The 25,695-nt window shown below is 41.9% G+C and overlaps 1 protein-coding gene across 1 annotated transcript in view; it reads right to left on the bottom strand.

The window, feature by feature from the left end:
• The window catches only part of LOC140151517 (eukaryotic peptide chain release factor GTP-binding subunit ERF3A-like), a 32,823-nt gene extending 7,128 nt beyond the window's left edge, over window positions 1-25,695 (bottom strand). The window contains exons 1-14 of the mRNA XM_072173884.1: window positions 25,390-25,695; window positions 19,222-19,359; window positions 18,061-18,219; window positions 9,755-9,788; window positions 9,100-9,177; window positions 7,891-8,071; window positions 7,365-7,519; window positions 6,050-6,196; window positions 5,140-5,233; window positions 4,311-4,391; window positions 3,097-3,198; window positions 2,425-2,496; window positions 1,581-1,670; window positions 573-741 (exon numbers count right to left, since the gene is read on the bottom strand). Coding sequence (XP_072029985.1) covers window positions 573-741; window positions 1,581-1,670; window positions 2,425-2,496; window positions 3,097-3,198; window positions 4,311-4,391; window positions 5,140-5,233; window positions 6,050-6,196; window positions 7,365-7,519; window positions 7,891-8,071; window positions 9,100-9,177; window positions 9,755-9,788; window positions 18,061-18,219; window positions 19,222-19,359; window positions 25,390-25,606 — 1,717 coding nt within the window. The 5' untranslated portion in view covers window positions 25,607-25,695. The remainder of the gene's footprint in view (window positions 1-572; window positions 742-1,580; window positions 1,671-2,424; window positions 2,497-3,096; window positions 3,199-4,310; window positions 4,392-5,139; window positions 5,234-6,049; window positions 6,197-7,364; window positions 7,520-7,890; window positions 8,072-9,099; window positions 9,178-9,754; window positions 9,789-18,060; window positions 18,220-19,221; window positions 19,360-25,389) is intronic.

Genomic DNA, 25,695 nt, shown 5'->3' with positions numbered 1-25,695 from the left:
ACAAAATTCTTATTCAATGGGTGCGTCTTTTAAAGAATTCACGTAATTTGATTGGTTTTCTGGTGTATAATATCTCACAATAGTTGATAGTGATATTAGTCAGGAAGCGCTAGCGCCACGCAACGGCGGCACGCTTGTTGCTCCTCAATGATCAGCGATAATGCGTTCGCGTAATACACGTCGCGAGAACTAAGAATGCGATTCGGCGGCTTAGATGTTCGTGATGGTTTCGTTCATTTAAAACAACGGGGATGTCCTGACAAAAGCAACTTTATTTTTTTCTGAAAAAAGGCAGCTTTTCTCGCAAAAATTACATTAAAACTGAATAAGAATGAGAATAAAGATAGGATTTTGTCTTTTGCCTATCAATATCGTGTCATAATGGATGGGGTGGCCAATATTTTTATCGTAGTGGATACCGGCCGCGCCGGCATCCACTACTCAAAATATTGGCCAGCCCATCCATTATGACACGATATTGATAGGCAAAAGACAAAATCCTATCTTTATTCTCTAAATGTACATCAAACTATACACTGGTCATTAGAGTATTCAAGGATGATGTAACTGACCTTCATCTCTGAGAGTGAATCTTCCCATCTGTGGGAATTCCTTGAAGGTTTCCATACAGACAACACCTGTGGTCTGTAGCCGTGCAATGGCAACCTGATCTTGCTTGATAAAACGGGGCCTCTGCTTGCTTTTGGCTCCTGTCTTCTTGTCCACTAAGGCTAACAATGTCTGGAATGCAGGTATAAGACATTTACACATTAATAAATAGATGTTGATGTGTCTAATTCATGAGCCCCGCAGGGGGAGTTCATAATTAGACGCATGAACATCTCAGTACAAGGAAATCATTTTGTACTATTTTCAACAAGTACGGTAATACACATTTATAACACAAGACAAAAATCCCGAGACTTTTGCTATTTATGAAACAAAATTGTCACTAAATATGAGCAAATAAAATGCATCAATTTGCAAGGAAAATGAATCAGTCCTACGCAACGCGAACACATTCGAAAACACTGTGTGTACCATGCGTAGTGCGCCTGTACAATTATACAACAATACACTCCTTGCTCTGAGTGGTTCTCACAATCTTAGAGTGTATGAGTATAATAACAGTCAAACCCAAGTTACTTTCAATCAATCATACTCTTCCATTTTCAATCGCGCTGCTGACCACTTTGCAAGGATCAATACAAACTATACTGTGTTTTGTCTCAAGTTGAAAGTAACGCCATGTTGGATTTTGTAGTGGCAGATTTGAATCAGTGAGTTTACATGGTTGCGTCGCCAGTGTACGGACAAATCGCATTTCTACGCATGTGTATCCGCCCACGGGATTAGGTTAGCGAGTGCGATTTGAATCTGCCACTACGAAATCCAACATTACCTTGAGACTCTTACCTTGAGACGAGACACAGTATGGCTGATTTTGTATCTGCTCTTTTCTAGTGTCTATCATTTGTATAATGACATGTTAGCACATGTTTCCAAGAAATATCAAAGCTGTAATTTAATGATTTTGATAGGATAGATATATAAATATAACATAATAAAGTAAATCTTACTTTGATTTGCACTTCCTCTACTGCGTAATGAATGTGAAGAACAGCACCGTACCCAGCACAAATGATGGACTTGTATTCGAGGATCACAATCTACAAACACAACAACAATATTTACAGTCTTTGCAATTTTAGGAATTCTAACCCTAACACTAAATAAATTGCATTTTGAAACAAGTTTAACAAGAGAAATAAAACAAAATTTCTGGGCATTTTAATTAATGAGAATGTATCCTGGAAGCCACATATAGAAGCCATATCGATGAAGATCGGAAATAATCACAAGTATTTTGTTCCCAAACATGCCTTGCATGCTCTATACGGTCTCTAGTATGGAAAAACACATGTAAAATATATCTTGCCTGTCTTAATTAAATTTTATACGTCCAAAAATGGGCAGTAGAAATATAGTATATGGGGTGATTCAAAATGAAGTAAAGTCATGTTTGTGGCGCTTTTGGACAAAATCTAGAAGGAATCGGCTGTAAATGAAAATATCATTGAAAAGAACAGATTCTGAACGTCTAAATAAAAAAAAAAGAGAGAATTGTATATATACTAACTGTAAACCCGATGATCAAGTAGTGTGTTGACTGGTATTGCGTGATATTCAAATGCAAAAATAAAGTTATGAGGTAGGAGTGGCTTTAATCAATAATTCATTACGGGCTACATTATGGACTATAGCGGGCTAAAAAGTTTTAAAAATCTTTTGCTAGGTTTGAAAAAGCGATGACCTAAATCTTCATGTGAAACAAAATATCTATAGTTAAATTATGATCACATTCAGTTATAATAACCTTCCAAAAAGATTATCTTTTAACTGAACAGTTAGTATGCTACTTACTTGTGCATCAAATATTTTACATGAATGGCATGAATTGACGGTGGAACACAAAACAAAGCCTGGTACTACATCCTGATGGGAGAAACAAAAACAACATATTTGGTTATAAATGAGTAAAAAAATAAATTATTTGGATTTATTGATACACACCATACGCTATGACCCAACTTCTATGGCGATGACCTTTATAGTGTGCTACCAGACCCACAAGGCCTCACACTTTACAGAGAGTCGCTGATCACTGTGGCCCAAATCATTCCATAAACCAATTCCAAGGATGCACAACTCCAGATCAGTGGAAGCCGTATATAAACCATCACAGTCAGGATCAGCTCCCAAAATTTCATATGGATATAGACTGGGACGTTTAGCAGTAAATTCTTTGTCCAAGGGATTTCTCAATATATTTTGGTCACTGGCCACAGAGGGATAAACTCTGTACAAAAAAACACTTAGTTTTTCCTATTTAGAGCTTTTCAAGGGCCTAACACAATTGAATGTTTAAATTACAGCTCTACAGTGACTATACCTTTGCAGGTGAAGCAGCTTTTCATGCTTCATAGAATGATTTTCACTCATTATCAGCTGATGCTGGACTTTGCCTGTTGGTGACTGGTCTACATTTCAAAGGTTATTCTATATTGTACACATATCTTGGAATGGCTAACTCACCTCTTCTTCTACTCCCCTCACTTTTAGTTTGACATTCTCGCCGGTTCCTGCACTATTTTTCTCTTCCTCGTCTGATAGGATAGACAACACTTCTGTTGCTGCCTGTAAACAAATATCACAATCAATAAATCAATCAATCGACATGAATTGCAATATGTATGGAAATATCAAATATATGATTATTGGCTTCCAGTTCCTTGACTTATTTTCTATATCTTACAGGAAATGTATTAAAATTCAATGCATCTCTTTAGTTAAATGGCTTAAATTGCCTCTCTCTACCCAGGGGTGAAATAGTATACAAATACAACATGTTTTGAGGGGAAGTAGTCAAAACTACTGGTCCCGAGGTGTTGGATGATTTGACTACTTCCCGACGCGTCAGCGGAGGGAAGTAGTCAAATCATCAACACCGAGACCAGTAGTTTTGATTACTTCGAAATGAAACATGTTGTATTTGTTTTACTATACCTCATAAATATTTTCACTATCACGGCAAAATCGTAAACAAAAGTCAAAACACACACCAGTCAACGTGCCGGCCGGCATGGTAAATAAGCTTAATATTTTGCTTACTTGATTTTATTGCAGGATTTCTGTTCAATCAATATTTACATTTTGGCCTATATTATTCAGATTTTCTTTTTAACTTTCCATAAATAACATTTTGTTTCATAAAACGTCAAATTCGCGTGTTATTATCCATCGGTAATCTCGGCAAAATAACTGCAGCCGACGCCATTTTCACGATAAGCGCATCTGCAGAATCGCCGTTGTGTAGCATAATGCTACGTCTGAAGGAACGGTGACGCAGCGGGTCGAGACACCGTGTGGTAGTAGAAGTGCGGAAGTTTTTACTACTTCCAGCGTTAGCGTAATTGCACAGGCGCGGGGAAGTAGTCAAAATACCGTACTCGGACGCTAGCGTTATTAACCAATAAGATGTCTGGATTACCTAATAAATATTTATGAGGTATAGTAAAAGCTGTTATGAATATTGTCCATTGAGCGCCACCTAAAGGTATAAGCATTCTAACGACAGTAGAATAAATGTAAAGCATTTTGGTACATGTGCACATGTGAAAGGCGCTGTATAAATACCAACATTTATTTATTATCATTTTTGCCAAGGAGATAGTGAATTACACAATTTGATTATATAATTCAAATCCCTTTCATTTTTTTAAAATTATGGTAATAGTATATAATGTTACCTTATTTGGCATTAGAAAATATGAGTCTCCTTTCTGTAACATTCCTGATTCTATTTTGCCCATAATGATAGTACCCATATCCTGCAAAAGAAAACACAATGATATCATGTTACTACTTTTTATTGTTAGAAAGATATTTACAGGGTATTGCCTAAAACAATCCCGCCCATTTCAAACTTAAAATGTCATAGAAATCAACAATAATCCACCTGAGCTGTAACTAGTCAGAAATCAATTTTAGCAGGCAATTTTAGACAAATATTGGAATCAAATTGTAATATTTTCTGTGAATTTTATCTGTAGACATAAACTTCATGATTTGTTATAAGTGTGTGAAGTAAAAATAAATGAATATGCAGGCATTAAAATACATTTCCAAAAAGCAACTGGAAAATTCAGAAAAAGCAGGGAAAGCATGTAAAATATGGCAAAAATGTCCAAACGGGCTAAAAACAAATTTAAGCAGATATTCCTGTTAAAACAAGAAAATTCTTGCGACTGAAAATGGGCATTTCCCAGTCAAGCTCAGAGTCACCCAAAAACTGTAAAAACATGGTGTACATTTTCAAGTCACTAGATCATAGTTTAAAGTTGACCAACTTGGGTGACCAAATCACAGGTTAAACAGGCATGAGAATGATCATCAATGAAAATACCTGAAGTGTTTGAAAAAAGCCTGAAAAAGTGTGTGAAATTGGGCTAAAAAGGCCAAAAACAGGCTGAAATTAAAAGTGCGGAAAATTGGACAACAAAAAAGCCTGAATTCAGATTTAAACCTGAAATTTCTCTTGCCTGCTGAGGTATGGCAACCCTGTACTGACTGACTCACCTTGTATCTGTCTGTTATTGGCATAATAAGAGGCCCTTCAGATTGTCTTTTTAGAGATGGTAATGCATCTATATAATCAATAAATGATGGACCCCTGCAAAAAAACCCAAATGGAACAAATAGTTTAAATTGCATTCTTTGGTAATAACCATGTTTATAATTATAACATTATTGTGAGTAAATCTTTGTTGCCAGTAACTTCAGGAGAACAGAACTTTTCCTCATCCAAAAGTGTGACATTTGGGTGAAAATTCCCTTAAGGGGAACTGCACCTTACATCTGTTTAACCATTGTAATGTAACCTTTTATTAAACCAAATTATATAAAGAGTATATAAAAGTTTCATTAACTTTTCTTAACCAAAGAAAACTTTTTAATACTTCTATGGTTCTTCCCTTCTATGCACCGATGACACGGTCTTGTTGTCATGACTGTTGGTCAGCCAATCAGTGTAATTGTTTATTACTTCTGTGTTTACACTCATGCATGTTCGACACAAAACACAGCCCAAGGAAGTATTAAAACATTGACTTTATCCATCTTCAATTTGCAAATGTTTCAAACTGCAGGTTTTGAAACTATTTGAAGCATGCCGACAAACTGCCATTGTACGCCTACGTGTATGCACTGCCCGATTAACTTTGTGCACGATGTCACTACCGAACTTGAGGAGAACCAGAGAATATACAAGCTGCACCAAGATGATTAACATCCATAATTTTCCAATCATTATGAATAAGAAAGACACAACCTAATGCATCCACAAAGGCATATAAAGTCTTGCATTTGTAAGAAGCAGACTCTTTGATCAAAATCAAAACTAATAAGTACTCATCATTTTGATAAAGCCTCTACCAAAATACATTTGTGTTTGTACTGGTCAACAGTATGTAAAAGGGCTTGTACTTACGTGTACCATGGGCACATTGTGTTAGCGGCGGACTCTTTGAGATTGGCACCAGTGATACCTGACACAGGAATAAAGAAGATGTCTTTCTTTGGATTGAAGCCAACTTTCTTCAGGAATGGTACCAGCTTTTCTTCACATTCTCTGTATCTGTAAAAGAAAGAATGAAGACAAGTTTACTAAATGGTAAAACTGTTATTCTGAAAACATGCTATATACTGTCATGATAACAGTGTACTATTCTAAACTTCCATACCTCTGCACAGATTGTCACTGACCACTGTGGCCCTAATTATTTGATGAACCAATTAACAAAACTTGAGACTTTAGTTACCAGGCATGAGAATACACATTCATGAAAAGCTGATGAATGTGATATGACTTGACACAGGACAGATAGAGAGCCTTAGCACCTGAGCAATCTTGACTACTTGACTGCATTGTGAAGCTGATGAATGTGATATGACTTGACACGGGACAAATGGAGAGCCTTAGCACCTGCGCAATCTTGACTACTTGACTGCATTGTGAAGAAATTTATATAGCGTATAATTATAATTTGATTTGTTAGCAGTTACCAGAACAACACATTACATATGCCAAGTCAAATGTGTGGATATGATGAACTTCATCATCACTTAGTTTGGCACAGTCCCCTACGTGAGCATAGGAGGAAAGTATGGAGTCAACTAAAATAAAGCTGGCACTATATCTACCCACATTGCATTCTGTACATTACAGTAACCCAAAAAATCAAGGTACCAGTTACATTCAACGCATGTGTATCCTAAATAAAGACAGATATGTCATAATTGGACCCAGCAGCCAATAGCTGCATCTTTTAGCTTGAATGTAAGACCTCATTTGTTGAAATTGTTCAAGAAATAAAGATATGACGATCCAAAAACCCAAGGAAGATGCCAATGTTGCAGTTTGCTCCATTGCGTGCCCTATTGATTTGCACACAATGCGTTCATGAACAAGAGAACCATCGCCGTGCTTCCATTGATTAACACGTTAAAATTAGTGTTGTGCTTTCATTGATTAGAACACAAAAGTGCAACTTCTGATTTTGTTTCTTTATTAGGTTTTAGACAACCGTTTCTTTAATTTTCAACCAATTCCAACAAATGAGGTCTTAATTCAGAGCTAAAGAATACAGGTATTGGCTGCTTGTTTTAATTTTAACACACTTTTTTTTATATAGGATATACACAACTGGTACCTTAATTTTTTGGCTTACTGTATTATCTATGTGAGTGGCCTCAGATCAAAAATGCATTAATACACTACTCTAGGCTAGCGATCACAAACTTACCTTTTCTCATTCCATTCTACAGTAGGATCATCCATCTTGTTTATAAGCACTACTAGATGTTTGACACCTGCTGTCTTTGCTAACATGGCGTGCTCTCTGGTCTGTCCTCGCCTTTCAAAGCCTGTTTCAAATTCACCTTTACGTGCTGAGATGACCTGAACATTGAAAAAGTAAGAGAATTTAGTATCCTTGGTTTCCACAATGTTTACTACATTGTATGTAGTACCGGTAACTTTCAATAATTAACTATCACTAAATCGATGTGAATGTTGGAACAGCATTACACCGCTGATGACAGAGAATGGCTTCTCTGAAATATTCGGTTCAAAAACTGAGTGTTGGTGACCAGTTTTAAATCTACCTTTGATGTCTATTCCCAACATGTATAAATCTCTTCATTCGTGACTTAGAAATTGTCCACAGAATGACCATGGAATGTGATGGATACAAAAACTCAGACCCCACAACTTTGAGGTCAAATTTGGAGCAATGATTGGGATATTTGAACTAAAGTCTAAACACCTACCAAAACTGCTAAATCTGCTTGTGCAGCACCGCCAATCATATTAGGCACAAAACTTTGATGACCAGGTGCGTCCAATATTGTGAAATGTTTTTTGTCTGTTTCAAAATTGGCCCTGCCAACCTCTACAGTCTTTCCTTTGTCTCTTTCTTCTTGGTTGGTGTCTAATGCCCATGATAAGTACCTGTGGAAAATTAAAAATTAAAACAATTTATAGCACCTTTTCAATTTGCTCAAAGGGCTTTATGTTTATTCTGCTGACACTAGGATATATCGCACTCTATGGCTGCCAACCACAATGGTAACTCACTGTATGACTGCTTACATCTAACTACTCCCAATTGTTCACCTGGGTGGACTGAAGCAAGTGGGATTAAGTGCCTTGCATAAGGACACGGCACATTGGCCGCAAGGTGACTTCCCACAATTTTGGGATCATGGATTTGATCACCGTTTGGCCACTGCCAACTTAAGGGCCAAATGCATGACTTACATGCCAACCAAGTGAAACAATTAACATATCAAGTTCTTTTTAAGTATTATTTTGATTTAATAAAAGAGATATATCATCATGCTGTGACTGCTGTCACCAATTTTGAGGTTGCCATATGTTGAACAAGTATTACAACCTGGCAAGAGTTTAACTACAGATTGCTCACTATAACCAGCAGTCAGAAAGTGGCAGACAGCAGCAAGTAAGTGCCCTGTGTGCTTCATGGAATGAATATGGTAATTCAACTCGAAGAAAATGCTCTCACTGGTATCATGGTCTAATTTAAACACATCTTTTGCAATCTAAATATGAACACTACATGTAACTCTACATATTTGACATCACCTTACATCCAATGAGCTATTCCAATTGAAATCCATATAAACCCTATGGAAGACATAATCTTAATCTTCCACACAGGGAGTGTGAATTTCAAATAATGGGGTTATCTGAATGGGCAACTCCATTTGAAATTCACACTCCATGTGTAAGAGATTAAGGTCATGGCCAGGGACAGGCGATTTGCGCGGAAAAAAATAGCAAATTGCGCGGAACTCTTTTTTCAGTGCAAATCATGTATCCCTGCCCATAGGAAAAAAAATAGCCAATTATGCGAAATTGCGCGGAAAAAAGTTCGCAGAAATCGCCTGTCCCTGGTCATGGCTTCCATAGGGATGTATGGACTTGACAGGCCTATGAGTGATGAGTTAACAACTTACCAACTTTCTCTGTTTTTCTCGCGTGCTTCTCTTTCATATTTTTCTAGTGTTCTCTTGTCTACTTGCCCTGTGAGGTACCTGCAATAACAACATCAAATTTAACGTCATTTCAAAGTGAATATTTCTTGAATTAAATCTTTTTATATATGGACTATAACTTTTAACTTTGTTACATGTTAGCTGAGCATGTTTTGATACAAATTATAATCCAACAATAGAGAGCAAATTTGCTCACATTGAAAAGCAACACGAGAATTAGGCTTGGGTGATATTTTGATAATCAATTATCTTTCGATCATTCAAAAACACAGTAATTAAATTTTGATTTAATCAAAAATAATCTACTGTTTTTCTAAACAAATAGATTTTTAAGCAATGTTTTTCAACTGATTGTGTTTTTTAAAATAGAATACAACTTTATGTGATTATTACCTGAAACTGCAACCAGAATAACAGGTAAAATAACTGTTAAACACACCTGTCTCCACTTAAAATGATTTAATAGCAATGTTTAATAGTGGGATTCTATGCAACCAATGGTGTTCAACCTATTAGTAGTCACATGATATTCAATACATCAGAAATACTCGCTTTAATAAAATGAATATTCAAACTCGATTGTTTTTAACAAATGCCCAAGGCTAACGAGACTTACATGAGATGTCCACCAATTGTTGATTTACCAGCATCTGTAAACAAACAAACAGTAACACATATTAGTCCCAAACAAAAATGTTTGGTAGACTCATAACCGGTGCGATCTTACCTTTCCGATGTTGATTAAGATACTTCTTGCATCGATCCCGAGATGCGGAAAAACCAATAGTCATTTTGTCCCACATAAATGAATAAATAACAAAAACCCCGATCCCCGGTGGACTCACCCAAAAGGTGACGTCACACCATATGATAAATCCCTTATCCGACTTGGGATCCCCTACTCGGACCAAACTTGTAGGGGGTGGCGGGGTCGGGATAATCAACATCGAAAGGTAAGATCGCGACCGGTTATGAGTCTACCAAACATTTTTGTTTGGGACTAGACTCAGTACACCGGTCGATCTTACCGTTCCGATGTTGATTAAGATACTTCTTGCATCAACATCTGAAAGATCGATCTAGCAAGTAACCGACGGATGGAGGTACAAGATTGGTCAGCATCTGATCAGTGATCGGGAGCTGGTAACGATGGTTTACGCGAGGTCAGAAATATTTTCTCCCAACGGTCGGGAAAACAAAAAAGACCACGCGATCACAGACATAAACCTCCTTACTTAATAAGTTTGGTGGTTAAGAATAGCGACACTGGTTCTTACCATGCTGAGTATTCTGTATAGTCTGAAAACCTGGTACCCGTACACCACCGTATTATGATCGCCGAACAATGTCCCGGTAAACCTCCCGCCCGTCTCTGATTACTAACGTAAGCGGAAGTATCGTAGAGAAGGCGAAGGTGGCTTCGGGACACCGCCTGCTAGATCTCCTCAAGGGACAACCGAACGGTATACCCAAGATGATGAGATAGCTCGTGTCGAGTGGGTCGTGGGACGCGAAACCTTCGCGATCCCCCGGACCCCACCAACACCTGGACCAGCCATTGCGACAGCGGCTGGACCGAAAGGCTCTGTAAGGGTGATGAATGCGGTCGTGAGTCCTCGCAAGGCTTGTGTTAGGAAGAAATAGTGCTGCAGCGCCTTATCGGACACCCCAGCCTATCTTTGGCTTCAGCCGAACCTTGCCCAACCCTGGGGATTGGAGAGGGACGAATGTCGGTATGCACGCGCCCGTTCAGAGTCACGAGAACAGAGCGCCGAAACAGTGTCGCTCCAGTGTTTGTGAACACGGAAGCTAACCTCGAGACCGTGTGCAACTCAGCACCGCCGTCCCGAAGCCAACGCCAAACCGGAAAGCCATCTTGAGAGTTACGTATTTAAGCGCCGCTTTTGACGGAAGGTCAAAAGGGTGACCCTTAAAGTAATCTAAGACTGTGTTGGGATCCCTTAGGAGGATCACTTTCCTTTTTGGTAGACACTCGTTGAACATACCGTCGAGGCGTAGACTAATAAGGTAACCATCGGTTATGATAGTCGACCCGTCTCGAAACCTCGGTGAATGGAGAGGACAGCTGACTTATAGCTGGCCCCAGTGGCCCGCTGAAGTCTTGCTTGGAACTTTTCTGTCAGAAACTCCGAACTAGCAGCACAGAGGCTCTAGCGGGAGAGCTATTTGTCTCATTGCACCAAGCGTAGTATGGAGCCAGACTCTGGCTATACGTACGGAGGGTAGACTTCCGTCTAGCCCCGGCGATGAGAAAAACAGCTTCTGGTGAAAAGTATCCCTCCGCTGCGTGTTCCCTGGTAAGGGCCATGCAGCTAACTGCAGGTGCTCTAGTGATAGACTGGGTACCTCCGCTCCGGGCATCCGGAGTAGATCTGGTACTCGGGAGTGCCAGCGGCCTTGCCGCTAGCAGAATGACAATGCAGTCTTCCCACCCGATCTTGGTCACCACCCTCATGAGTAGTGAGATCGGAGGGACTGCATAAGCTGTCATCCCGCCCCAGTCTATGGACAGAGCGTCCACGGTGAATGCTTGGGGTCCGCGACCCTTGAGCAGTACACCGGCAGTGGATGATTGCGATGAGATGCGAACAGATCTTTCGAGGGGTGGTACATCCCCTTGAAGATCGTCTGAGCGACCTGCGGAGCAAGGGACCATTCTGCTGGTCCCGACACCCTTCCTCCTGTCAGATTGTGCGCGAGGATGCTGGTGACGGCCGCGATGTGTATCGCTCTCACCGTAATCTGCCTGAACTTGCACCACCCTATCAGGTGTCGTGCATGCAGGCTCAATCGTGGTGGCCCGGAGTCCCTTGTCTGTTGGGGTAGGCTACCACGGTTGTGTTATCCGTCAGGACAACGGTATGTGATTCCACGATCACCTCCTCGTACGCGAGGGAGGTTGATGTGAAACTCTGTCTCTATGGCCCCCATAGGCCCGAGACGGAGTCTCCGTGGATGTGGACCCCCAGCCCCGCTTTTGGCGCTATGGTCGTCACTACGTGACATACCGGGGTGCAGGAAACCTGACACCCTGGGTCAAATTGGGCTGATGGGTCCACCACCAGAGTTCTCTCGCGATCTCCGACAACGGAACCGCAAGGGATATTGGGTGACGACTGGGCCTGCAAGCAGGCTAGAAGGTGTAGTTGGGTAAGCCTAACGTAGAACCGGCAGTACAGTACGAGGTCTACAATACTGGCCATTAGGCCTACCACCTTCATCCATGCCACAGCGGGTTTTGCCCGAGACTCGGCCAAGAGTCAGGCAGACCGCACCATGTTCGTCACCCGCTCGGGTGAGAGCACCGCGAACCCCTCCGTGAGGGTGATCTGGGCCCCTACAAATAGTGGTGTCTGCGTCGGGACCACGCTGGACTTTTTTGAGCTGATCAAAAAATCCAGGGTCCCGCACCCTACGGACTATCAACCCCATGAGACCCGTAGTCTTCAGTGGAGTGCGTCCGTATATGAGCCAAACGTCCAGGTAGCAACTGATGTTGACACCCCTGTGCTTCAGGTACGCTGCCACCGCTCTGACCAAGAGTGTTAAACACCCTGGGAGAGATGGACAGGCCGGATGGCCGGTATCAAAACTGGTAATTTTGATCCTGTACCTAGAAGCGCAGATGCCTCCGATCTTGAGAGGCGATTGGCATATGCAGATAGGCGTCCGAGAGATCTAGCAATGCTGTTCCCATGCCCCTGATGGGGCAGGCTAGCACCGAGGCGAGAGTCCCCATTCTGAACCTCTTGGGCCTGAAGAACGTGTTCAACAGCCTGCGGTTCCGGATGGGGCTCCCGTCGCCAGTCTTCCTTGGAGCCAATGGCTCCAAGATCACCCGTAGAACGGGGGTAGACCGGGACAATCGCCCGCTTCGTGAGAAGCTGTGTGATCCCTGTCCGGAGTGCCCGACGCTGCGGGCCGTCTGACGGCACTACTGTGGACCTCTGAAATGTGCAGGCGAATGTGGGGAGACTGGGTTGCCAGTCTGTAACCCCCACTCACCACTGACCATAACCAGGCGCTCAAAGAGATGGTTTCCCACCTCTGGGTGAAAGCCATAAGCGGTCGCCCACTGGGAGATCCCCTGTGGAAAAACCGCTGAGCCCCCAGGAATGCTCTGCCTAGCTTCCCTTGGAAGAGCGCTTGCTCTTCTTCGGGCTTGCCAGCTGTTCCTGTGCTACCCTTGCGCCTCCCAGAAATGGGTGCTACAGAGGTAGTGGGCTCGGGTACTGTTGGTGGTGCACGGCCTGCTGAAGTCGGAGCTCCTACCCATGGTAAGGGCAGTTTCCGACTTCTTCAGAGTGCTCCGTTGGTAGCTTCTTTGCACGGTCCTCCACCGTGGCGCAGAAGCATCCAAAGACAAAAAGGACCCTGCCTTTCCATCGCGTTGAGCGATTGGAGTGGCAGGCCCCACCCGGCGCTGAGTGGACACCCTATGGGCTAGGCCCATGGAGCTCTCGTTGAGGCTAGCTGTTAGCACGCTAATAGGCTCACCTCATGGAAGAGCTCAGATGTTGTCTGAGCGTGATAAACGGCGACATCTGGGTCCCTCTCGGATCCCCTCAGGTAGGTCCCGTGGTCCTCCCTCGTTACACGCAGAGGAAGCGTGCAAGCACGCGGCGTCATAGCTCTACTGAGCTCGACAGCCCTACGATATCTACCCGTGAGGTTTGCCGGGAATGAGAGTGCAGGCGGCCCCTGTGAGGAAGCAGCAGCTGAGCATCCTACTGAAAGGATCCCTGGTCCTCCTCCATGGACTCCCCCATAGGGGGTGTCCGGAGGAAGATCAGTGCTGTTGCTCCCCTCTGCGGGGCAGCGGGGAAGGAGATTGTAGTGATGTCACTACGGACTCAGCTTCCGACTCCTTTCCCTGCGCCCACAGTATCCGTATCATGCTCCGATGATGACGGTAACTGAGGACGGGCATCTGAAAGCGGGTAAGAAGGCATAACCACTGTGTGGCTCGCCGACTACCTGCCAGCAGAAGAGGGAGTACTCCGCAAGACCCTGAGGTATCCGCCATGGTACCACCCAGTCCGCATGCTCTCGCAGCCGTCGTCCTAGCGCTAGCAGCACGGGCCTACCCTGATCAAGATCTGGGTTAGCCCCATGCCGGCTGGCCTGGTCAACAGCTGATGGTGGGTACTGCGTGGCCCTCGCTAGGCGACACTTGCCACGGTGCTAGGCCGTGGAAGAAACACCCTGCGGCGGGTACCACGGGGCATACCCAGCCGGCAGCTGACCCTGAAAGGATCCGCCACCAGGGTAACCCCATAGTACTGCAGTACCAGCACCGCCTCCCCCTTGTTGCCACAGAGACTGTGGCGACTAAGGCGGGTGCTGCGGTACCGGTGCGGTATCAGCGTGGGTACCCTTGAGGGTTCCCAACTGTGGACCGCTGTACCCTCGCCACACTGCGTTCCCTGTTTGGGGGATCAAGCTGTGTGCTGGCGTGGTACCGGCGCGGTACTAGCATGGGTACCCGTGAGGGTTCCCGGCTGTGTACCGCTGTATGCGTGGTTCCAGCGTAGGTGCCCGTGAGGGCTCCCGGCTGTGTACCACTGTACCCATGCCTCACTGCGTTCCCCGCCAGGGGATCAAGCCGTGTGTATGGGTACCCGCTAGACCGGCTGTCCCGTGGCTTAGAGGGAGCTTGCGTAGTGCAGGGGTAGCTGATCTCGGTGGTCGCCGATCAATCACCTCGCCACCTGAATAGGCAGCGTCAATCAATGGAGCTATGCCCTGATGATTTGACAGTGATCGATCAAGAGAGGGTAGTTGACCCATTGACGATAATGGATCACCCACGCTCCGCTGGCTCTCGAGGACATAAGTGGGTTGTTGATCAGCTAGGCTGTTCAAGCTACTTACTGTACCCTCTAGAGCTTCGCCCAAGGTCGCTGTGTGTGGCGGACCACTCACGGCAGCTATGGGCGGGTGCATAGCGGCTACCACTGAAGTCAAGCCGTAGCTCGTCTTTGTAGCTGCCACCAAATGCACCTGGGTCGCTGTCCCGTGAGAGACTGCGAGCCCAACCCCTGAATAATCGCCAGCCAGTCCCTGTGGACAGCCAGCAGCTATTCTAGGGCCCAGGGTATCACTCGGCGGTCCCGCCATGGAACGCTGCCGTGTGACAACCCCAGTTGGTTCTGCTAAGACTACACCCACAGCGTTAGCCGCGGTATCGTCTCTGCTGAACCCATGCATGCTAGGGTTCAACCCAGGCAAGCCCGGGTACCCTTGCATGCTGCCCGTCGCTGGCTACTACTGTGGCTGTTTGAGCCCGTGAGATATGCCTGCAACAGACGGGTGTCCTCCTGCTAAAAACCCGTGAGGATTTTTTGGCTAGAGGACTGGTATCCTCCTGCTACAAAACCCGCTAGGGTTTTCGCTGGTGGTTACCGCTCTGCTGCCTGCTACTTTGCTCCGACGTATAGTCAGTGCTTTCGCTGGCTGCTGAGCCTTTGGGCGCTTAGCAGTCCCCGAAGGAACCGCCTGCTTGTCCGGGGACCGGAGCCCCTTAAGCAGACCTGCCATGACCCAAAGGGGCTGTCACAGCAGAATCTACCGTATCGACTGGTATCCTCCTGCTGCAAAACCCGCTAGGGTTTTCGCTGGTGGTTACCGCTCTGCTGCCTGCTACTTTGCTCCGACGTATAGTCAGTGCTTTCGCTGGCTGCTGAGCCTTTGGACGCGCTTAGCAGTCCCGAAGGAACCGCCTGCTTGTCCGGGGACCGGAGCCCCCTTAAGCAGACCTGCCATGACCCATAGGGGCTGTCACAGCAGAATCCACCGTATCGACCTTACCAGTGCCCTTGGTAGATTTCTTCTTCTTCGTCTTATGGCGATGATGGAGCCTATCCCAATCGTCAAGCTGGAACTCGGAGAGTCCTAAGCAAAAGAAAGACATCTAGAAGATCGTGAGCACTCCCTGTGGGTGAAACAGAGCGGGTGTGGGTCCCGCTCCGTCACCAGGGAAGGGCAAGCCCGACAGGGCGAGGTAAAAGCGAGGAGAAAAGGGAGGGGCACTACCCCCCAACACGCGACTCAAGCCCAGTAAGCAAACCTGAGCACGGAGGCTGGTCGCTAACGTTAGTGGTAAAGTAAGGACTGGCTAACTTTATTACTAAAATGTCAGACGGGTCCCTACCAATCCCCACCGTATGAATATCTGATTAACTCGTCTTATCGGACGGTAATGAAGACATAACGATAGAGTAATCACCCTAACATAGCAACAATAACCTACCGTACATGAAATACAATGTGTATGTACAAACATCTATTGTAACTTACAGGCTGCAATGGTTGTTTTACGTGGGAAACAAAATGAATGGCGTCAACGAAGCGGCCATTTTGAATTGCTCGTGTGTCCCGTATACAAACGGAGGCACGATATGTAGCTAAGTTTTGGATCGTTTTTGTCACTTTTTCGCCAGAAAATGCCGTCAAAACTATCCTCAGCCGAACAATACCGGTTTGGTTTTACCTAAGGTGTGAAACTACAACCGTATATCTCGCCTTTGGTCGAGAAATTGATACACAGTGCTATGAACAATCGATAGGCACGCGTCTGTGTCAGTCGGAGACCAAGGAGGATAAGGGACGATCATATGGTGTGACGTCACCTTTGGGTGAGTCCACCGGGGATCGGGGTTTTGTTATTTATTCATTTATGTGGGACAAAATGACTATTGGTTTTCGCATCTCGGGATCGATGCAAGAAGTATCTTAATCAACATCGGAACGGTAAGATCGACCGTGTACTGAGTCTATGTAAATAGTAACACATGTATAAACATAACACATAGTATGCTTCAGTAAACTTGGACTCAGGATCTCATTCAGTCAATAAGCATTCCATTTTATTACAAGCGGTACCATATTTCCTTTGTACTTTGTAGACTGCTTTAGCTACATGATAATTCTGTCTCTGAATCCTTTGAATTCCAATAAATAATAGATTCTTGTTCATTGATTGGCCTACATGTAATGTGCTAAGTCTAAGGCTTTAAACCAGTCTAGAACTAGTTAAAACCTATGGTCTTTCTGGGACTAATTGCCCGATACTGGCAATACATGAGGTCACCTTGGGATCATTAAACATGTGAAGCCTCAAGCATGGCAGTTTATTTATGGTTACAATAGTTGATTTAAATCACTTTTCAACAAAACCAACATTTTTGAGCCACTTTGATTGAAATTAGGGGTGGGGCTAAAAAGGTCTGCAAACTGAATTCTTTTTTAATAAAAAACTATCACCAACCTGTTAAAATAATTTGACTAAGTACTGTAAAAGTGATCATTTTTGTGAGTCTTAATTTTTCTGTGAAAGCGCTCCCGGTAAGCGATCAAATTTTAAGTAGTGTTGAAGTCAAAAAATTCTTCTAATTTAATTTTTCGCACTTTGCAGATTTTGGACTATTCACTTTGCTTGTTTTTAAATTTGGGATTTTGAGGTTTTTTACATATAACCCAATAAGTAAAAGAACATATTTGCGCATTTTCCATAAAAATATCCTCTTTTACAGCAAGTAGTTTCGCACATGTATACAGTTGTTAGGGTTGAAAAAACACCACAAATTGCTATTTCAGAAGTATAATCTTGATAATTTATCAGATAATGATGTATTTGTTAAAGTTAAGAGTGTTACACTTACAGATTATGATCATATTCTTCTCTATCAATTTGGTAAAATCTGCTTTTTGACTACATAAAGATTAAAATGTACAATATTTTGATGTATAACCATTTGTGTTGTTGTGATTGTTTGACTGTAGATCAAGATCATTCAATACTATAAAAGTGGGGAAAAATTCCGAAAAAGTACATAAAATCAAGCCATCTAGAGCTCTTCTTGAATACCCACTCCTCCCACGTGTGCAATACCAACTTACCAACATGTCCTATGAAGATGACATTGACATGTTCTCTGATTGGTTCTTTGTCTTCATCTGAGTCTTCTTCAACTATTTTCTTAGGTGGGGGTGCAGCTTTTGCCACTTCTACTTCCTCTTCTTCTTCCTCCATTTCTTCACTTGTATTTGGACCATTTTCTGCAGATTCAATCAATCAATTATTATTAACACCTACTGACCAACTTATTGGCAAGAATCCACCATTTCAAACAAGTGACAATGTCACATGTTTTGATCAAAGTCTTGGATATCCAACTCTGACACCCCTCATTAACTTCCAATGTAGCATACCAGGGTGCGATTCAAAGCTTGTGAAATATTCTGAAAGTAGAAAATCCTGAAAAACAGCATGAAATTGGGCTAAAATGCTCCCAAACGTACTGAAAATCAATAAGATTGAGTAAATTTTGGCCACAAACAATCCAGGAAATGAGCAAAAATCCCGAAGAATCACACGGGCCCTGCCATACACAGCTAAAATCAGCAGCAATAGTAATTAATGTAACATAGTTTTGATCACAGTGATTCCACTTTTCCCCCCACAGCAGCTGAAGGGAGTATCCCATCATGCTTTGCGGTGCTTGCTCCATAGCAGGTAGGGAGTTCATGACAAGGGACACCCAGATGGTAAACATTTCAAATGACATTCCCTGAGCTTTTAAGGAGCACAATGCCACTAACCCTATCAGATCAACTGGAAACACCAGAAGAAATGTCTTGCCTTGTGTGGTCATAAGCTCCTCCTGATCAGGAGAGGGAACAGGGTCTGTTATTTGAGTCCTCATCCCACAACTTTGTTTTCCTCCAGCAGTTTTTTTTTAGCTAAAATTTGTGTACATTTGAGTCCTTGTCTCTCATTTAGACATAACAGGGTCTTACCAGGAGGGTGAGAGTTCATCGGGAACCTTGGGGTCACACCATGTCAGAACATGAGGTAACACCAACAGCCATTTTGTTAAATGTAACCAATGGTTCCTGTTCTAAAAACTTTTAACTGTGGCTATAAGGAATCGTCTCTGACCGGTTTGGGAAGGATACCTTTGTCAATTGAAGTCATGCAGAGATGAGGTACCACTTGCGACCTTTGTGACCTTTTTCAGTAGCAATTTCCAGATAGTAATCAAAGCTCCCTGGTCTTACCTTGTGTGGCCATAGGCTCCCCCTGATCAGGAGGAGGATCAGGATCTGTTAGTACATTTGAGTCTTCGTCCCTCATTTCCACATTGTTACTTGGGGCTACTGATGCAGAATTAGTGTTGTTTTTGTCTCCGCTATCACCTGCAATAAATAGTAGAACAATCAACAATGACTACAATGTACATCAGGGGTAGCGCTGGCAGGTTAAAACTAGGGGTCACAGATGACCCCTTAACTGACTTAAAATCAAAAACTTAGGGGTCAAATGATTTTTTTAAGGGTCAAGTGAGCAATTCTCATGATGTAACTATGCTTATGCTCCCCAACCTCTGGACCCACACAAGGTATTTATATTTGGATTTTTCATAATTTTTTTAATTGATTTTTGATTTTATTTATTTCATTTAAAAATTTATGTTTTTTCCTTTGTTTACTATTATTTATATCAATTTTGCATTTTCTTAATTTATTTTGGTTTTTGATTTATCTAGTTCATTCAAATGTATTTCTTTTATTCTTTGTTTTACTCTTACTTAGTAATTTTGCATTTTCTTATTTTATTTTATTTGGAGTTTTCATAACTTCTTTTTTTATTTCATTTTTGATTTTATTAAAATTTATTTGCTTAATATTTTTGTTTTACTCTTATTTATTTTAATTTTGCATTAATTATTAGGTTTTTATTTTCATTATTTATCTCTTTATTTGTTTATTTTATTTATTTACTAGTTTTCAGCACTCCTGATACAATTATGAATATTCATTAGCTGTTAGCATGTAATGAACCAATCACTGCCCGTTATTGAGCAAAGTGGGCGTATGACAGTAATGGCATACAGGCTTGATATAGCAAAGTCCGAAAATGGACCAATTTTTTCCTATTTTTAGCAACCTATTTAGCTCAGATTTTGCCGTTTGGGGCAACAAAACAGTCTTATTTTAACAGTTTTAGGTCAAATATACTCTATCCTGTGCTCTTATGAAACATGAAAAAGGTTTCTTTTGTTAAAGTTATGAAAATTGATCAGTTCCCGGCGACCATTTTTTTTTTTGTGAAGATTGTCAGGTTTTCCGGTGACATTTTTGCTTTCGTCGTCGTAAATTGCTATGTAATTTCCATCGATTTACTTACGAAACTTGGTGATCTTTGCAAATTCAACCATAAAGTCATCATTGTTGATTCTTAATCTACTGTAAAATCAAGTGCGTTTAGCAATATTGATGAAAACCAAGCTAAGAATGATGATAGTTTTGACATTGTTTCATTGTTTACATTACAGTCGGCCCGGAAAGTTTGCGTCATTCTTTGACGCACAGGTTTTACTGAAACCAATTTCTGTGCGTCAGAAGCTCCAAAAACGCGTCCATGACGCAATGACGCAGGTTAGCGCGACCCTTGATGTACATGATCTAAGAGGTACCACTATGTACCCCGGTACCTAATATAGGCAGGCTCACATCACACACAAATGGTGGCGCTATTTCGCCCATAGGGTCATTATGGAAGTGGAATGTGCATGTACGGTCCAAAAATGGCTTACTGTGGGGCTTAATGGGGAAAAATCACTATTAATTTTTGACGACCAAAACCTTTATGTTGACTTATGTTGGTACTGGCATAATACTGGATTTATAAACTATCACATAGCGCAATCTATGTTCCACCAAGTCGACACTCTTTCTTTAAAACGCAAAAGCAATTTGTGTGTAAATCAAGACCATCCATTCTTGAGAAAGACTGGATCTCTAAACTTCAGACAACCCAACCACTTGGCTTAAATGTTAAAGATTAACATGCCAGTGTATCTTTAGGCCTATGGATCTTGTTAGCATTTATTACTGGACCTACATGTAGGCCTATATGTTTGACGTGTCAATTCACATTTGGCTTTCTTATTGTAGGCCTCGTTGCTTGCTAATATTTTTCCAGCTTTTAGCAGTCCCTGTATCACTACCTATTTTGGCATATTTCATGTCAATTTGCAACGGTATTTCACTGTGCTTTGGTTTTAGTGATTTTTGGCTTTATCACTTTCATCCGTAGGCCTATATCTGTACATGCCCTGAAATTAAATTTCATCCTGCATGGACCACATGCTTTCTTACTTTCTCTGTTTTTCTACCTCCCCTTCTTTTCAGTATGCATATTACACTAATATATTTGAGACCTTCATTAACTTGTTGGTTTATTATTTTTCACTATACATGTATTGTGTAGGTCTATAAACATTATTTGTTCTTTATCTAATATGCATATTGCAGTTTGAGTGACATTAGTCCACTTATCCTATCTATTCATTCTCTACAACCTCTATTGATTGCGTAACCCACTTGACATTTACTTCCTGTCAATTAGGACAATACCCTTTTGTCCTGTGGTGGTGCTTATTTACATATTGTTTCCCAGTCTAACTTTGTAGTGAATTTGCTCTCAATGAGAGAAGACACAACTTATTTTGCTCTGAGTTTGCTGTCTTTTTTGCTACTTATTTCCATTTGAACTTGGCTTCAATTTTTGACTTGAATTTGTTTTTAAACTACAGCATGTAGTTTTTGTTGTTTGCCTTATATTTTGTTGTCTGTCCCTGAAGAAGAGCAGTTTATCTGCTCGAAACGTCGGTTGTTTTTTGTCTGTCTAGTGTTTGACTGCTATGTACACAGTGATTTTCATCACTTCCAGTGTACTGTTTTCCTGACACTTTTGTGGGCTCTGGAATTGGCAATTTTTGGCCATCGAACTTTGCCTGTTTTGTGCCTACACTGGATGTTTGGTTAAGCTTGTCTGTTTATATGCACAGTGATTTTCATCACTTGTTCTAGTGCAGTTTTGTATTACCATTGATCCTTGTTGTTTTTTGCAGGTTCAGCACTTACTTCTGTGGGCCTTGGAACTGGTAAATTTTGGCTATCGAACTTTGCCTACTTCTTCTGCCTACATTTGCTGTTTGTGTCCCCCTGCATACTGTCTAGTCTGCATTTTACTTGTTTCCCCACATCAAGTTGGTGTACCTTGCTTTTTTCTTTCCTACCATCCAAACAACTTTCTTACAATAAAGAATAGGATGTCATCTGGCATCACACATGTACATTGTACATGTACATGTGCCTGCTGTCACAACTTCACACACAAAATTTTGGCCAATTTGGTGACACTATTTTTGTCTGTAACTTCAAAAGGGATGCGCTAGAAGCCTAGAAACATGATTGACCCCTTATTATTGTCCTTTGATTCTCTTTCACAATATAAGAACTTTCAGCTAAAAATATTGAACTTCAAAATTTTATGAACATCCCTACCTCATAATATTTTTTTTAATCAACCACTTGTCTTGAATTACTGAAATTTCAGTGAAGCAATTAGATTCCTTGCCCCTAATACTATAGGCCTATATAACTTTTGTTACCAGTGTGTAGGCCCCTACTTATATTTTGAGAAATACATGTAGGGGCCTCTTAAAATTACAAAATTTATCAGGGGTGGTGTACCGCATCACCTTTAAAAAACATTTCCTGAAAACGTGTATTTCCCTATATAAATTTGCACAGGGAAGATCAGGAAAAAATTCATGAAATCAGGAAATTTCCTGAAGATTTACATCTCTGCATTTGTCAAACAAAACCGAAAACCTATGTCTATGATAAACTGAAATTACAAGAAATTGTCAAGTATTTGACCGAAGGCCAAGTGTCATGAGTGTCCCCATTGTATCCCAGAGGAGGCTAGTAAATGTTGCCTGCTACATTTTTATTCAGCCTTATTAGGCCAAAAAAAAAAATTGTTATGTTGGTGAACAGGCTGATCAAAAATAGGGTACGTACTGGGTAGGGATTTGTTTTTGAACAATGTTGAACGAGTTAAAACATTCCTTTTAGTTCGTTAGAAGTACACACCAGTATGAATCTTAAATATAATACCAGGGACTGCCTTTTAGAATTTGCAGGAGAGCATTAAATAGCTCTTCTTGAGCCTTCAAGGGGAGCTGTTTAGAGCATTTACAATAGAATACAAGGAGAGAATGGTCAACTAAGAGAGCTAAAAATCTAAAGATTTAAGGAGTGCAGTAGAGAGCGATTGCTCTCGCTCTCCTCAAAAGGCAGGCCCTGTAATACTCTTTGTACTTCTTCAAAACTCCATACTCAGATGTCAGTATGAAACTAAGGTCCTGTACGGTTTGCATTGGCTTGATCAATTGCATGTCTCGATAGGGAAATTAAAGCCTGGCTGCCTGGCACAACATATCCGTGTTGGAATTCATCACACAGTTTCTGTGTAAAGTCTCCAACAGGGGTGAAATTAAGTGGGGGAGACGGAGCCGTTGTGCCCCAGAAACTCTGAAATGGCCCCTGGTTCCATCTCAATTTTAGTTGACCAGGGGTCCATGGGACACTTTTCTCAGAAAATTGGCCCCTGGATAGTGAACCAAAAATATCAAAATACAAGCAAATAGTACTTATTAATTCATCCAGCACATCTTTATTTTTATTGGCCCGTTGGTAATTGGAAATGGCCCTGGTTCTTCCAAATCTTGGTGAACCAGGCACAAACTACCCCCATTCACGCTGTACAAAGTTAGAAATAAAGGAGCCTGTTAGCACGCCAGGCACCACTAAGCATGCAAAGTGCACAGCATCGGACTTTCGGTGATCCACGTTATCTATTCTTACGCGTCAGGCAGGAGCGCTGCTCATTAAATATTCATGAACTCAACACGTCACAAACATGTGGTCCTACAAATGTATTCGGCCGATCAGAATCGTTGCAATTGACCCGACATGGTTTTATGAATGAATTTTTGACCTTACTGGGCTCAGACATATGCATGCATATTCATTTATTTTGTAATATTCAAGATGGCTGCTGGGCCCTGGCGAAGACGGAACATGTGAAAATCAATGGTTCCATTCGGAAAATATTGCCGAAAATTGACTTTTTTCTGGCGTCAAACAAGCAAAAATTCCGATGACTGAAGGTACTCATATTTCATCTGTAATTTTGGTTATAATTTTTTGTTGGACATGGTATATTTTTTCTGAGTTAGCTGGAAGCTTATTTCAAGTGGTCATGATGGATTTTACTGCGGAGGATCCAGTTTTTCCAACGGAGACAGACAATATGCACAAGGTGTTTTTTACCAAATTTTACAAAATTTCACCGATCCTACGCACACGATTCGTCAGTTCTGTGCATGTGATGTCATGCAGTGGGTGTGTGGGGCAGTGCTAGGAAATGTGCATAATTTTAACTTGGTAAGAAGTTTGATTGTGCCAGGGGCCACTTTTTTTGCCAAAGTGTCTAGTTCAAGCTCTCTTATTTTCACCCTTGGGCTCGGTCTCCAACCAAATGTGTAATTCCACCCTTCTCATCGATTGGAATATTGTTTTTGAATCAGATTTACCAACAACTGAAACAGAATTTCAGAAAAACCAAAACGGAGTAGCCGGGCCCGGGGCTGCGGAGGCTGCCATGACGAACCCTAGTTTGATACTTCCAGGTTGAGTAAGATTCCGATTTTTCCGAGGGCGAGGAGCACCTTCGTATTTTTGGCCAAAAAATTAAGGTTTTGCTTGTTTTGTCGATCGATCGTTTTTTTTATCATTTAAAAAAAAAGTGAAGGGTCGACTTTGGCCTTATAGTTATGGCCTGAACAACTTGCATGAGTCATGATACTGCGTATAGGCCTACTGTACAGTCTGCACTACAACATCCGATAACTTATGGTGGTACATGCATGATATTCATGATTGTGTACATTATTATTAGTCAAATAGTCATTAGTGTACATACTCATGCGGGATCATGATACTGTATTGTAGTCTAGTCATGTGCTAGTCAAGACTTTTCATGAATGTGCAGAGTGAGGGCATTTGTGGTAAAGCCAACTCAATCTTCAGAAGTTCAGTATTCAATAATGAACATGTGAAAAATACTACTACAACAGAACAAAACATGTTTCCAATATGCATACAGACGGAAGCCATCTTAGTTTTCAACATTGATTTCGACATCACACACACGCATCGCCTACACACAATACACTGAATGAATGAACGACACTCACATACGCTCATGTCTGGACCAAAATTGTCACCGCTGTGACACATTTAGATGAAATTAAGTAAAAACATGAGTATTATTAGATTCAAAATGATCAAGTGATGCCCCTATCTTACCTATTTCTGTACAATTAGAGGCTGCCGACGAGTTAAAATTTCCAAATGTTGGTACAAATGCCGGTGCGTTGACATTGGGTACGAAAGGCTTAGCATTGACATTTAGGTGGGAGAATTGATCGTCTATTTCTGATGTTTGTGACGAATCTCCCGGTCCAGGATCGTCCTGCTGATCCCAGCTGTCAAGTTCTGCTGTCTCTGTTTTATTTGAGTCCATTTTAAAGACATATCAATGTCAAAATCAGTATTTTTATAAGTCGCTTTGGCCTGCGAAATCCTGTATTGGAGGCCCTCGTGTGCACAATA

Source organism: Amphiura filiformis, chromosome 4 (genome assembly GCF_039555335.1).
Source record: "Amphiura filiformis chromosome 4, Afil_fr2py, whole genome shotgun sequence".
In the NCBI taxonomy this organism is placed as follows: domain Eukaryota; kingdom Metazoa; phylum Echinodermata; class Ophiuroidea; order Amphilepidida; family Amphiuridae; genus Amphiura; species Amphiura filiformis.
The sequence above is the reverse complement of the archived record's forward strand: the minus strand, read 5'-3'. Positions and strand labels throughout refer to the sequence as shown.